Genomic DNA, 16,380 nt, shown 5'->3' with positions numbered 1-16,380 from the left:
CAGTCCTCACTCTTTGGCCAAAAGCTAAAACGCTGCTCATTCCGTTAAATGCATTTGAAACACAGCTGAGGTTTCTAAAATGCTATGCATCTATTTTGTATTTAAATAACATATAAGATATGTTACAGTACCCAACATATATAAAGTATGTGATATTGCAAGATTTTATGTGAATGTGAATTAAAACTAAACAAATCCTAAAACCATTGGCATCTCTGTCCTTGATCTCTCTTGCAGCTCCTGTTTGACTGGGATGAACTGAGTGAACTGGAGGGAAGGGGGGCGGTGACAGCACTTGGCACACTTGTCTGTTCCACTTCAGCTTGATCCATGTGTTGTGATGCCTGCAGTGTCCTAGTTTGGCCCTCCACCATCAAATGACCAACAGTGAGGTAGGTATTAACAGCATAGCCTGTGCTTTTGCAGCCTCAATACAGGGGAAAAAACACTTAAGTGGATAAAAAAAAGGCTTCTGGATTCAAAGAAATCAAGAGGAAACTGAGATAGGAATGGATATCTGTGAGAAAAAAATAAGTCACTGCAGATTTGTCAGTTTCTGGTAGTTTCCATTCCCCTCCCAATCACCTATCTTGCTTTTGCTGTCTATTTGATTATCTATCTTCAAACTGCAATGCCAAAAAAAGTCAATGGAGCATCAGTGCAAACACAAGCTTTTCTGTTCCAGACATATCAGTCAGTCTGCCTTGAATTTAAGAATTTGGCACTTTTACTAGGAAGACGAAGAAGTGAAAAATCGCCTTCAGTATAACTTCAGATTCCAGACATACCAATTTAAATGTCCTCCTGCCTCCACGATAAGAAGGCCTTAGACTTCCATAACATGAATTTATCGCATTCCTGAGTTCTGGGTATTTTGTTGATATCCAGCCCCATTTGTGTGTGAATAAATTTGCAAAAGATGTCTTTTTCAGCAGTAAAGCAAATATGTTTATTAAGCACTTTAATATACATCAGAAAATTCCACTTCATATAATACAGGAATTCTTTTTAAATGAAAGATGAATGTACATGGTAAGCTATTTACAATCCAATCACTGACAGTCAAATCAAAGATGACAGACAAAACACAGTCAAGACAAACAAGATAACTGCTTAATAAGACTATACAGTATGTTTTCCAAAACTGTTTCTAGACCCGATCCTGCCTTGAATCCTTCTATTGACCCTTCATGGCATACGTTTGAGCTACTGTAGTACTGAAGAGCTGAGAGCTTTCACTAGGGTTTATAAGTGTTTGTTCATGCGATAGGTTTCTACTCCCCCCAATCCCAGTTCTTGGCAAAAAATAGCTCACTGTTGACAATATGAAAAGCCTGCAAAAATATGACACAGCCTGTAAATGCTAGCGCAGCTCCACACAGTTCATGAGAAACATATGTTTCAGTTCCCTCAGCGTCACAGTCAAGCACCTCCTCCCTTCCATCTCCCTCCGGGTTAAGTCCCGTTGAACTGATATTCAGCTTCTCACAGCGAGGAGGTGGGACAGAGTTATGTTGTTTCAACTTTGGCTTTATAACTCTGCATTTCAAACTATCATTCACAGCTATGAGTTGTCTTAATGGCTGAACCCTTTTGAGCCATTTTGTGTCATACCCCTGAAAAATCCAGCAGGAATTACTGGAAATTAACCACATGACAAGAAGGAAACAAAGCTTGGATTTTGTTTCTTGCATTGCAGTAGGTTATACATGTAACTCTGCAGATAAATGCATTCCTTTAAAATCACTGCTTTCACTTGAAATTGCTGCATTTAGCACCAAACCTTTGCTGACAATACACAATGGGTTATTTAAATAGTTTTTATACACACACACAAAATAATAACACACAAGCAACTGAAAAATCCCATAGGGACAAAATGAACTTTTTTTTTTTTTACATTTTCAATGAATCTCCCTCTTTCTTAGATATTTGTAATAATACACAAACGCACAAAGCCAACAAAATTGGGAGTCCAAAATAACTTCAGGCAACTTCTGAACACAGCACCATGGTAGAGCGTAATGCAACACAAAATGTAGCAAAAGTGGCTTGTTTCCAAAAAAATAAATATGCTTGTATATACTTGTGAAGTAAATTGCCATAGCTATTAACATATTACACACAACATAGGTTTAGCACACTGATCAAGGTTAACACAGATTATTTGGGGTCTCTAGAAAGGCAGACTATCAATGCTCTTAAATTCAGATCATGGCATCAGTTACTGTTATGTCCTCTGGTTTGTGACAATGTACTTAGTGGTACATTGCTGTCAGTGTGAAAAAGTAGACAGAACAAACATAATATAAAATAATAAAAGCATTGGTATGTTTCTCTCAAACGATAACTTTGATAAAACATGGATGGGATACAAAGTGAATAGAACAAATGCATGTCTGTCATATTACTCTTTTAAAAGTGCATACACTGTTTATTAAATAGCATTACATTAAATTAAAATGATAGTTTGCATGAATACATGAAGAAGGCTGTAACAGATGTAGGCACATAGATGTATCAGTTCACATAAGCCTTGGGCAGCCATCAACAATCGTCCCTAGGAATTATTTTGAGGTCTCTCACTGATGAAAAAAAAATCTAGTATTTTTTATGCAGATGAACAATTGCTTTGGCACATTCCCTCCAATGTCTGCATGATGAATGGCACTCAAGACATCTGAAACAGTATAGGAATGATTTGGGTTAATGTTTTGTTTGGAAGGAAAAAGTCTGCTTATCCAGATTGAGGCATTTTTCATGCAAGTTGAGTGCAATCCAGTATCAACTAAAAGTCAGTTATTAGCCTCTATATTAGCCACTGTAAATTAACAGACAAGCCAAAGTCAAGCTGTCACCCTGACCTTAATTTCAACTTTGAGACAAATGCTTTATGTATTTCAACAAGAGCACATACAGGAGGATTCATTTGAAAACCATCTCTTACCAGCTATAATGGAGTCTCCTTTTTGTAGTTAAACCCAGGGTCTGATCCTTCAATCTGCAGTTTCAGGGCTTGTTTAAGGCTTAGCTCGGTTTCCCCTATGGGATAGTTCTCTAGAACATCCTGGTGGCCTCTGTTCTGTACAGTCCGAGGAACTGATACCCTACTCAGGAAAACCTGATTACCCTGTAGATGATAGTTGGGGTTGGTCATGATGCCATTCCTCCTCTTCTCAGAACAGCTCTGCTGCTGGATAAAGAATTGATCTTGGCCATGCCCCCTTTCCTGCCGAACTGAACCACCAATCATGATCTTGCAATGGGGATCCTTCACTGCAATGTTCGCCACTGATTTGTTGAGGGCAATCCTCTTGTCAAACTGTGTCATCTCATACTCCAGAACCTGACATTGGGTTGATCCGCTGTTCTTGACTTTTTTCTTGTCTCCCAGTGCTCCTTTACCATTCGATGTCTTACTTCCCTTTATTGACTTGACACCAGGTTTTAATTGAGACCAGTCAAAGTCATTGGATGGAGATGATGGCTGCTGACCAATGGACTTAGTTGTAGAAGAAGGGGACACAATAGACTGCCTGCTCCGGCTGCGAGGCAGTGAGTGCTGTTGGATTTGTTCTGTAAATGTCAGTCCATGAAAACTGTCGATCGGCACAGTCTGTGCTGTGGCTGTGGATGATGTGGTTCTCAAGGAGGAGTTCTTTGAACTCTTGAGGGAATTATTTGAAAGGGAGGATTTCTGTCTATCTACTGTGGAATCAGGAGATTCTGACGGTGAACTGAAAGCATGGACAGGTCCGTTTGGTAGACCACGTCCAGAAGACTGCATATCTCCTGCCCCGGTGCTGCCAGAGCTACTTGATTTAATAGTGAGGGACTGCATTTTACCCGTCACAGCCAATGGTGTTTTTTGTTCCATGGTGTGTACTGGGGAGGGATTGCAGCCATTTAGAGTTGTAGCCCCGTACTTTTCCAGAAGTTTTATGATCATTGAATGGCCACCTTTTGCTGCCACTCTCATTGCTGTGCGTCCAAACTGATCAGCGTGGTTTGGGTCAGCACCATTTTCAAGAAGTATTTGCACAACATCAATGTGACCCTCTTGTGCAGCTATGCCTAGTGCTGTTGCTCCCTGGTTGCAAGTATGATCCACATGTGTGCCGTTTTCTATCAAAAACTGCACGACTTTTGTGTGTCCTTGCCATGCAGCAGACTGGAGGGCAGATCGCTTCTCATTGTCACAGGCATTCACATCAGCATGATAGTTAATCAGCAGCCTCACCATTTCAACATGCCCTTGCCAGCAGGACACGTGGAGGGCCGTTCTGCCCTCGGTGTCACAAGCTTCAACATTTGCTCCATTTTCAAGGAAATACTCTGTCATGGCCAGCTGATTTTCAAGTGCCAATATGTAGAGTGTTGGGCGTCCATCTGCGTCTTTGTAATCTATATCAGCACCGTGGCTCAGCAGCAGTTCAACAATATCCCTGTGGCCTTCTAGTGCAGCCACCCTGAGCGCATTCCTCCCATCATATCCCCTCTCGTCAATGCATGACTTGTTTTCCAGAAGAATTTGCACACAGTCATAATGTCCCTCTTGTGCAGCTAATATCAGCTGTATTCTACCATCATTATCAACCTCTGTACAACGTGCACCTTGCTCAATAAGGGCATCGCACACTTGACGGTGGCCCTCAAATGAAGCCATGTGTAGCGGGGTCCAGCCTGCGTCATCCCTGTGATTCTCGTCCAGACCTCTGTCCAGCAGAGTTCTGACCACCTCCACATTACCCTGAGCAGATGCAATGCTCAGCACAGTCCTTCCTTCACTGTCAATGCTATCAACAGCAGCCCCCCAGAAAAGTAATGTGTTGACAACAGAGGCATGGCCCATTGATGCAGCAGCAAGAAGAGGAGTGCGACCATTGTTGTCTGTGTGATCCACATCTGCCCCACCTTCCAAAAGCAGATCAACTACATCGACGTGTCCTTCATAGCCAGCCACAAGGAGAGGAGTCATGCAGTCTTTATCACAGTGGTCAACCTCTGCTCCCCTGTCGATCAGAAGGCTAACAACAGAAGCATGGCCTTTACTTGCAGGAACACAGAGAGCAGCAACTGAGAGGGCAGTCCTCCCATCCACATCTTCATGATTAACTTCGGCCCCGTGGTCCAAGAGGTGCTCAACGATCTCTCTGTGTCCCATGTATGCTGCAGCAATGAGAGCTGTTCTTCCTTCATTGTCTGCCTTGTTGACCTCAGCCCCATGCTGAAGAAGGTTCAACACTATGTCTTCATGGCCTCCCCAAGCAGCAGCTCTCAAAGCAGTTCTACCATCAGCATCAGCACAGTCCACTTTGGCACCAGCATAAAGCAGAGCAGATACAACCTCTGAATGTCCACCCCAAGCTGCTGAGCGCAGGGCTGTCCAACCATCATGATCTGTGTGGTTTATGTTGGCCTCACAACCAATTAGACAGTTGACCACTTTGGTATGGCCCTGCCTTGCAGCAAGTGTAAGTGCTGTTTGTCCATGGTTGTCTTCTAGCTCCATGTTTGCCCCTCTAGATATGAGCAAGTTGACCACATCAAGGTTTCCACTGTATGCAGCGTTGGCCAGCAGAGTTCTCCCACTGGAGTCACACTGGTTCACAGATGCCCCGTTGTCAAGTAATGTCCGTATTGAGTCCTCTCTTTCCAGGGCCTGTTGTACAATACACGACGCATGGTCGTCCTCATTGTTTACATGAGCTCCAGCTTTGACCAGAAGTTGTAGGACCTCCTGTTCTCTTGGTATGGAGGTGGTCAAAGAGTCTTTAGCAGGAGTTCCATTCCAAACCATCCAAAGAGCCAGATTAAATGGCTCAATCTGCAGATTGGAATTGACAAGGTGCAGTGCAAATTCCTGCACTTCGAGTGGTTTGAGCAGCTTTGCTCGGCAAGTATAACTCATCGCCAACATCCTATGTCCCTCTGCTGCATTGCACAAGTACTTCTGGGTGCAATGCTTAACATCCAGAAGCCACTCTGCAAAACTGTAGTGAAAAAGGATTTTAGTACTCACAAGGCCATCAACCAACAACTTGGAGAGAATGTCCATCTTTTTCTGAAACTCTTCCATAGTCAGTGTCATGTTTTTGGTCCAGACTGCATGGTACAGTTCCTTGACCGTGAGTGGCCTGCAAGTTGCCAGGATTACATTAAGGATGGGCTGGACTTTGGCAAACTGTTTTCTGACGAATAGTCTCTGGCAGAGCCACAGGTAAAGGCCATTGAGAGTGCCAGGTATGTCACGGATCTCACGAAGCATGATGAAGTTCTCCACCACGCCATCCAACACACGCTCCAGGTAGAGGAAGCAGCCACTGCTTTTGATGTGGAGTTGGTTGAGCATCTCAGCTGTCTCCTTGGTCAGGTGCTGCCTCAGGGCCTCCTCCTGGTCCAGCCTGTGGAGGATGTACTGTTGCACATCCTTGACGATGTAAGCCTTGCGCAGATCATCAAGGCTGATTTTGCGAAATCCTGAAAGAAAAGAAATGGACATTAGGAGTCTGATGACAAATGAATGACATGTAGAGGAGTTCTAGAGGAACCAGTGTGAAGAATATGAAGAGATGTAAAGGATATGTAACAATGAATGGCAGTGGTTGTAGGAATCATAGTAGTGTTACTTTCCCCCTAGAGTCATTATCTTAAGTCTGACCTTGAGATCATACCCAGTATTTATCCACTGATCTTGTACCATTGGATAAATAGGTTAAGCCAACCTTTAATTTCCTAAGGCATAGGATAATTAACAGCAAAGCAGAAGAAGAATTGAGAACATAACCCCTCTGGCGGTTGGAAGCAGATATGATCAGCAGGAGTTTGCAATCAGTTTAACTCATAAAGAACTAAGGAAAACAATGTCATGGCAATTAGTGCACTATATTGTGTCTCATGCAGAAGCAATTTCAGCTGTAATAATTTAGAGTGTGCCTGTGTGAGGATAAAAACAACTATAAGTTCAATAAAAACATGACTAAAATAATGAATACATTATATTAAATTATACCTGTGTTGTTGCTTATCCATGTACCACAAGACTCAAATGTATAAATACTAATCAAAATAAAAAATAAAAAGCACTAGTCTTAGCAGAAAGCCTTAAAGAAACAACATGTATAATGATAACTATGTCTAAAGAAAACCAGATACCCTGAGAAAAAAAATATAATTTCTTTCAACACTAAAGTTGGGTTGATTGGTCATTTAATCCATCCATTGACTGTAGAGGTCATTAGCGCTTAATCAGCAGGAGCAAATCTGTGGTCGGGGCTGAGGATGTACAAGAATCATAATGGAGGAGAGCAAGGGAGACATCATTTCCATGCCAGTAGCACATCAGTGGTCTGTAAAACATCTCTCCAGTGCCTCACTTATTATCATGCTACATGCTCACAGCACAGACCTCCTCAGAAATCCTTCTGATGAAAAGAAATTATCACAGTGGGTCTTAATGAATGATCTTTAATGGGAATTCTTCTCAGAGACGTGGAAAAATGGCTTCATAATAGCCTCAGCTAATGGGCATAAAGTGAACTTTCCTCCATGTTAAAACAATCTGTTCAAGGTATGTGTAGCCACAGGGCAAAGACAGCATTTTTGCATACTTATATTTAAAGTTCCCATGGTTCTTGAGGTTACTGGGACAGGAAAAAATGTCACCAGAGGCTCTCTCAGTATTATTGACATACTGTACTTTACAATGACTAACAGGCTTCCTACTATGGAAGAAGCAGTTGCATTTTTCTCCCTAAAAAGGTGCACTTATATGCCAGGCTGAACATGGACTCATTAACATTGACCTTTTTAAAGTAAAGTAATTAAAGTTTTCATTTTAGGCATCTCATTATTGACTGAACATTTTATGTACTGACAGGAAACTACTCTTAAAGATAAAAGTACTGGTGCACAATTTTGTAGATTATTTTCAACAAAACCTTTTAACAGTTAACTGTGATTACTTTGATTATATAACACAACTTTTACCTGTACATAATATGAATCAGACTCTGTCACCAAGCCTGAGGCAGTGCTCTGTTCATCTGACTGCTATTGTGTGGGTAGAAAAGGCTGTGAAATCTTACTCCACACAGGGCCAGTGCTAACCACACCTGGAAGCCAGATAACAAAACTGATGAGTTTAACGAGAGTTCCCAAGCAGGTACTGACAGTTTGGACAACAGACCCTGGTAAACAGAAGGAGCGATGGGTTTTCTTTATCATGAGCTTCTGTGTTTGTTTAAGATAAGCACGCCTCCACTAACTGTGCCACTTAATAATCTTCTTTTACTTTGTCCTTGAGGCCTTCGTTATGTTTCAAACTGTGATAAAACTGATTAAATTAAGGCATTCACACCTCAGATACAGACTGTTTAATTACATCCTTTGATACATGCCAGAAAATAATAATCAGAGAAGCAATGATTTTGATTCTAATAAATCGCACAAATTACCAACCATAAAACATTTTATAACAGAGTTGCTGACCCCAGACAAGTAGGGGGTAATTTTTTGGGATTTGTGACTTTATTGTAATAGGGATTATATGGACAGACAGGTTTAGCTCAACTGTCTAAACTGGAACAAAACCTGGGACAAAGGTGAAAACAAAATCTCTCAGTTGCAAAAAACCCATGTTTCGCTTCTTCTGAATATTCATGTCAATAGATGTAATCTAATGTATGACAAGGGGGCAGCTGTGCAAACGGTTTGAATTAATAAAGCTGTAAAGTATCCCTCACCAGCATTATACCATATAATTGTCCAATCATTACAAAAACTCAATGACCCTAACCTACTTTCACTTTGTCATTGTTTTCAGTGACTGTGTGCATTTTCCACCCTCCCTTCACCCTCTTTACTCTGGAAGAATTGTAATGGGTCACTATGAGTCTGGCAATGGATTCTTTCAAGTTTATATCAAAAGATACATAAATACTTGAAGATTCCTAATGATCCCAATGTGCATTCCTGTTCTCAGTGTCCTCACTAGTCCTCTGGCTCAAACTTCAAGCATTAAAGATCAAATTTCAGCCTGTCATGCAATCATCAGAGGGTTTTCTCACACTTCCTCTCCTTATTTTCTTTTTTGCTACATGTCAGGTTCTCAATCTTCTTTTGTTTAGCTTGACGGCCAAACTATCTGGTGTACATGCTTCCTTCCCTCTTTACTGGCATTTTGAACTCTGCTCAGGCTAATGCACAATCACAAGTGCCTCAGTTGACACAGGAACATAGTATCAAATTTGCATTTACAATTTATGCTGAAAGACAGACATCTGATGCATGATGTGATCCCTTGCCTATGTGCGTGACTCTCTGATGCTCTGACGTCACTGACTGGTCCTCCTACTCCTTCTGGCCCCAATCCTTCTTTGGACATTCTGGGTTTTCTCCAGTTGGGACAGGAAACCCACTAGCTGAGAGGGGGGAAGAGGCCATTACAGGGAGAAGGACCAAAAAGAAAAACTATTTTTCACCCAGCCAGTGACTTCAGCAAAGTGTGACATTTAATATTTTGTCTTGATGTTGATTTGTTCTATTTACAGAGGGACTAAGAATTGAGTGTGCATTACAGCCCAATTCTGGAGATGTTACTCTATCATGAATATTTTCTCCCGGGAACAAAAGGAAAATGCCTCTGTGCTGTAGTTTATGATAAACAGTTTCTCCTACATTCCACGGTCACTGACACGCCAATTATGAAGATACAGTGACTAGGAAAGCTGGAGGAGGGAGGAGGAGACAGAAATTTGACTGCAGCCACCATGAAATAAAGCACTTGCCTGGATAAAAAAAATCTATTTCTATTTGCAAGAAACAAAAGAATAGAACAAGCAATAACCTCCAGTCAGATCACACCAAAAAAGACATCTTCTTTCAGTGACTGCACATGGTAGAAGATGACCTACAATTTCCACTTTAGTCATCAGCAGACATCACTTCATAAGGCTTGGATGTCAACTGTGAAGTCATGGCATTATTACTGGCCTACTCCTGCAGATAAAGCACTAAAACAACCACAGGGGGAAAGTCATCCAACCTGTATTTGATTGCTGTGGTGTAACAGGAACTACTATTAAGTACTACACAAGAATGCAAGAACTTTCATTGGCTACAAATGTTCAAATGCCTTCCAAGAACCATTTTCTTCCTTTTCAAAACCCAACAGTCATGAAGGCCTAGGCTTTGCACCATTATAAGTGGTCTACACACATTGTAGCTGAGTATTGTGTGTGTGTGTGTGTGTTTGTGTGAGAGAGGATGGTTCAGAGTCTGAACAAAAGCGACTGCTAAACAAGCAACAAATGACACATTCATCAGGGTGAGGGATGCAGCTCCCGAGTGCAGGCCTCTGAGCCAGCTGCTGCTCGTTACAGAACTGGATACCAGCCACAGGAGACAGAGCCCCGCGTACAAAAGAGGGACTGTTTGCCTTCTAGATTAATTTTTCAGATGACAAACGAGGCTGCGTGTGTGCATTTGTGTTGAGAAATAAGAGAGCCGAACTCATCAACCGGGATTTCAGAATGGAAACGTCTCCGATTCGGCACGTTCTTTGCAAGACACCATTTTAGGTCATCTGATCCATAAAGAAAACAGAAACCCAAGCCTCACTGCCCTCTCCTCAGGCTCTCCAGTAAACCCGCGCTCGACAAACGTCTGTTCGACAGCTGCAGCGTTCCCGGCTCCAAAAAACATGAGAGCGCCAACCTCCTAAACACAAGTATGTGGATGAGAGTCAGCTCCAACGGTCTGCAAACAACAGTCCCTTGAAAAGACTGCTGCTATTTAATCTTTGAAAAATACTGTTACATTCCTCGTTTGATTATATACACTCTCTAATTTCTAATGAATGGAGATAACACTTTCTATGTTATCTTGAATAAATGTGGCTTATTCACAAGTGAGAAAAGACAAAGCCAGGCACTGAGAAGCTTTGACTCTAACAGGGCACTAATTCAACTGTGCAAAGATAACTGTTGCAAGAGAAAATCCTTATAGATTAGCAGCTACATTTTATGAAATAAAATGAAAAGATTACACTTTAACAATTAATTTATGTTATGCTAGAGGCAAAGCACATGAAGACACTCCTGCCCAAACACGCCTCTGAATTTCAAACGGGATGCGAAGGGGTTTCCAGTCAAACCTGTTGTGGTGCAACTGAACCGGGCTGCCGAGGTGAGGGGTGGAGCAAACAGGAATACATTTAACACACACAGTCCTTTTCAAACATAGCTGTAACATATGTGACATTTTGTCATTCTGACAGAGATGACTTTTACTTTTAATGTTCCTCACAGCTTCATTCAGACAGAAGAGAGAGAGAGAGAGAGACAGAATCAGAGAGAGTGGTGAGTTAAAGAAAATTATGATCACTAGGAAGAAGTGTGTTCTCACACAGGCTGCAACACTGATGGATTTTAAAACTTATTTTGCCGTTGAGGCCTTAATTACTGACCATCATGAGCGTGAGGGATGCTTGCCCACGCTTCTAACAGTGAAACTACGGATACATTTTCACGTAATTTTATTCATATAATGTTACTAGGGACAGTGCACAAGCATTAAATGACCGGACGAAAAGAGTTCAGACTAGTTTAATTCCTATTTGCTCAAATACTGTATATAAAACTTTTGCTGGATATTCATTTATTCATTCAAGCAGTTGGCATGAATGAACATGGAGAGACTGTTGGTCAGATTATTGTAAAAAGTTTTTTTAAATCTGTTCTGCCCCAGTCGCACTGCAAGGGGAAAAGGTTTTTATAGACTGATCTGATCTGAAAATATCTGTCTCTTTAGCGCCTTAAAATTGGCTCTTTCAGTGTTTCCTAGGTTACTAAACCGATTTTGTGCATAAGAGACAACGCTTGAGATGATACATTTATTACAATGATCTTAGAAGGCAATAGAAGATCTGCAATTAATCTATCTACATGTTTTATCTTGTGCTGCTGCTGCCTTTACGTTAATCCGGCAGCATTCAATTCAAACTTGTGCCATGTTGAAAGTAATACTGAAATGTTACTAGGTCCAAGCTAGTAAGACTGCTGTCGTGATGTTTACGTAAATGTGACCAAGGTGCTTATTCAGACAAGAGACCGACATGTCAAACTACCATCAGATTAATGTAAAGGGGTGCATGTCTGAGAGGGGCTGTACAGCATGGCTCAGCTTTAGAGGTGTATTCTGATAAAGCTATCAAACCACCTGCACAAAGAATAATACATCAATCATATGCAGAACACACCAGAAATGAAGTTTTTCTTTCAAACAACCAAAAATAAAGAAGTTTCTGCACATATTATTTTGAATGACAGGAGCTCATTAAGATGGTGACAAGAGAATGAGTCAGAAGGCTGTGCACCTGGTCACATGTGTATGCCTTCACTCACTGTATCCCATAATGGATATCTATTCTTAAGAGAGTTGTCACTATATATCATGGAGCTTCTTGCAGCTGCACAGATGACTGGAAATTTCATCCAAGTGAAGGAATTCCAGAAGAGAACTGAAATAACAGAGTGTTAAGCCAAAAATACACAGATCAAACAGGACCAACAGTACATAAATAGTATGAACTTCATTCAAACTGTCCATTAACCAATTTCTGTAATCGGGGAAAGTAGAAGTAGAGCTTGTACAGGCAATAATCCCTCTTTTCATGCCACATAGTCATTTTAATTTTTTGCCCTTCAGTTGTAAAAAGTTTATTTTTATATATATATATATATATAAAAACCCATACCATTAAACCCAAACATCGCCTGCTGGTCAACCTGAAATAACTAAAAACTTTTATCTTCAGACTTCAGAAAGAAATTAGTCTTCTTGGTGGCAGTAAGCTCTTGTAGTGCTGGGACATCCCTGCCCCACACAGGATCAATTTCCTCAATTCCTTCCCATGTTTTTGTTCATCATTACACTGGCTGACCTCCCGGTGACCTGATTTAGCCCTACCAGCACGTTTCCATTCACCTGCACAAGAAACTACTCAGTCTAGCATGTCAGTCATGTTTTATTAGCATAAAACGCAAGTCAAACAAGCCATCATCTGCTATCAACATGCAGTGCCAGGAAGGTCTGGAACCATTTTAGAAAGATTTCACAGGGAAATGTCCAGACAACAGCTTCAGCACGAGGAAAGCTGTGGCAGCATGCTGTGGAATCAGGTATTTGCAAAGTCATCCTTGGCATGCAGGTCAAGTGGATATAAAACTCCTCCGTCTTTACTTTAGAGCCCTTTACCCCTGCAGCAAAACCAGCCAAAAATGTGCCAGGAATTCCAATGCATTTATTCCAATTAAAGTTAAATTAAGACTCAATTAAAATACCCTTCAATTAAAGCAAAAACTGACAAGTTGTGCTCTGTACTACAGCCTTGAAAAAATAAAAAATCTCAAGTCTATAAATATTTGGCAGGGGCATGTAACATACCAAAGGGCATCACCTCAGGAGGAGAGAGGCCAGCCGGTTCGTCCGCCATGTTCAGAATCATGTTACTGCAGTGCAGCACCCAAGGTGTTACAGACACGGTAGACCTGTAATTTGCCCGGCTGTCAGACTGCATGGTGGTAAATTACAGTATTCAGCGAGGATTATGGTCTTCAGCTCATCCAAAGTGAGGCTCAACATGCAGCCTCACAGACGACAACTCATACATGAATATGGACATAAATCAGCTTGTCTGTGTAAGCCAATTTCAAGAAAGGGGGAGGTAAGCTAATTAAATATGTCGTCGCTCTTGTTACCCAGGCATCAAGGCACAGAGATAATCAATATTGAAAACTCTAAGAAGAGAGGACAGAGAGGGCTTTTATTATGTTTTGGTAGCAGGAGGCATTTGTTGAATGTGCTCTTTGGTTTAGTGTTGTGCAATTTAGTCTCTCTGGTGAAGGCCGCAGCATGGCCAAAATGTGTTGGAATTGGTTTTAAAGTTCTTTAAAGTATTAAATAAAGATTTTTTTAATTATTGGCTTTTAGAGTGCTTTGGAGGTCCTTCCCCTTTCAGTACAGAAATTTGTTCTTGGCATCTAATATCTCATAAAACTTAACTATGAAATAAAATTGTAGGCTTGTAGTTTCAAATTCATCTGTTGCATTTGTGCAACTACACATCCAATCGTCCAAATTATGCCAGGAAATGTCATTTACTAGGGAGTCAGTAAGCAGAGCCATCTTTGTCTCTCTTCGGGGAGCATTCCACGGCCCAGAAGAAATAAACCATCCTCGCTGCTTTGCGACTGTGTTTGTATTGTCAGTCGGCCAGAAGATCTCGCGGTCCCTCCAGTGAGGTCTCACATTTGACCAAATAGAAAGTGTACAAAAAATACAAAAAAACACACATCCAAGGATATGTTAAGAGTTTTGTTGACCTTTTAGCTGCGGAACGACCGTGCCCTGTGTCAGATTCACTCGCAGGCCTCGGGACAAAGGGCTGCTCAGAGAAGTGGAGGAGGGCGCATACTTTAAACAGGGCTGCTCTTTTCATTTGTGATCATTGGTGGTAAATCAGTTCTGTCTCTTGGCAGGTTGGGTAAAGAAAGCTCCATTCACGACGGGTAGAGTGGAGGTGGAAGAAGTGGTTCAAGTCCTTTGCCAGGGTGGGCTACCCTCTCTCCAAAGAGATGCAAATATATGAAACAAAAACACAGACCTACCACAGAGTCACATAATTTCCTGAAAGTATAGTTTTTATTATACAATAGATGTGGAATTTGTAATGAGTTATCTATATACTGTGGGGTATGGAAGAAGACCTGTTGATTACTTTCGGGTAAAACAATCAAAACATGAGCAAATGTGTCATCTTAGGAAGGAAATGAGTAAACCCCCCATCAAAATGCCTAACTGGATGAGTGTCTTCTTAAAGTGGCCACACGCTTCTGTAACACTCCTCAGACTGAGCCAGGAATATAACCGTCTTAATTACATCTGTGATTCATAACTAAGAGGGGCTTTTATGTGTGGTTTTGTGTGTATATGTGTGGCTATTTTCCAAATTTCCTTGCCGGTACACCCCAACGCCTGACAACTGGAAGAACTGTGATGCCTGTAACCAACTGGAAGAACTAAGAGTAAAATTGGGAAAAGAATGAAAATAATAATGGATTTTATGATAGTGGAAATCAATCTAACTGAAGTTGCTGTAACACTGCAGAGTAGGAATGGGGTTGTTTAAGGGGAGCTATTATCTTTCACAGCTCCAGTAGCACACTGATACTATATTATTATAACTACTGGCACTGCAGTTGACAAATCCATGCCTTCGCCATTCTTCCTCATCCCTCACTCATGTTGGCTTTTCTCTCAAAATGCTAAGTACAGCTTGCACAAGGTTTTGTTTTGTGTTTCCTTTAAACTGGGCTGTATCACTGTCATCTACCTCCTCCTGTATTCGTGGATTAGTCACAACATGCTTCCACACGGGAGGAGAGATTTGAGTGGCAATACTCTGCCCACTCTGATTATCTCCTCTTTTAGGTAGTTCCTAAGCTAAGAGATATATGTAAATGAAACATATATACTGTCACAGGAACTGCGGTGCGCTAGCTGCATTCGAAAAAGTTGAGATCTTTCCATCTTGGTGTGCCGCAACAAATGCGCGCGGCAGCGGCGTCCCTTTCCATTATGACTGGCGCTGACGCATGTCTCAATTGAAAAAAGTTTTGTGTGCAAAAGACACGACATCAGAACGGCCCCTTTAAGGGCTAAAAGGAATGAGATGGGTATACTTACAGTAAACATTTTCTGTGCTTCAACAAGATTCCATCCCTCTCTTATCAAATAATTATTTGTGTATATATTGTATGCTGAAACTCCGAGCACCTTTTAGACACACTCTCTCATGTACTCCACGCAGTACTGCCTGCTACCCTTAGGAAAGCGCCTTCACAAACTTACTACTTGAGAAACAGTGACTTTGACAAGCATGCACCATAAACAATATTGGGCAGATGGTAGCCATTACAGTTCAGTGATGCCTCCACACGATAAAAAGATCACACACTAGGCTGGATCAAACGCTGTGAGGGGATTATGATTAAAATGAGTCTGTAATTATTTTAATTAGACCATAAGCGAAGTCAAGTTTTTGAAAAACAATGCAGAAAACAAAAGACGAGTCCACAAATCCCCAAAATAAATAACATTTCTGTTTTATAATATATTGAATATGACCAATTTTGGAATTTGAAAAGTTATACGAGGCATTTCTGAGTCAGCACAATATAAGTGCCAATTTTGAGATATCATCACCTTTATCAGTCTTGTATGATTAAGAAAATGATGAGAGATTGAGGTATGAGCTGTTGAAAAAAATGCATGTCTGAGAGGCTGTTTCTATTTAAACGCCCAACCCCCACCTCCACC

The 16,380-nt window shown here is 41.2% G+C and overlaps 1 protein-coding gene across 2 annotated transcripts in view; it reads right to left on the bottom strand.

The window, feature by feature from the left end:
• Nucleotides 1-924: 924 nt before the first annotated feature.
• The window catches only part of ankrd50 (ankyrin repeat domain 50), a 35,535-nt gene continuing 20,079 nt past the window's right edge, over nt 925-16,380 (bottom strand). The window contains exons 4-5 of one of the 2 annotated variants that reach the window (XM_044204932.1): nt 2,948-6,480; nt 925-2,680 (exon numbers count right to left, since the gene is read on the bottom strand). In XM_044204932.1, the coding sequence (XP_044060867.1) occupies nt 2,951-6,480 (3,530 nt within the window). In that variant the 3' untranslated portion in view covers nt 925-2,680; nt 2,948-2,950. Of the gene's footprint in view, nt 6,481-16,380 lie in introns of both variants that reach the window. The other variant, XM_044204931.1, reaches the window with a different exon arrangement.

The sequence above is a fragment of the Siniperca chuatsi genome, linkage group LG8, assembly GCF_020085105.1.
Source record: "Siniperca chuatsi isolate FFG_IHB_CAS linkage group LG8, ASM2008510v1, whole genome shotgun sequence".
In the NCBI taxonomy this organism is placed as follows: domain Eukaryota; kingdom Metazoa; phylum Chordata; class Actinopteri; order Centrarchiformes; family Sinipercidae; genus Siniperca; species Siniperca chuatsi.
This window is presented reverse-complemented; position numbering and strand designations above follow the sequence as displayed.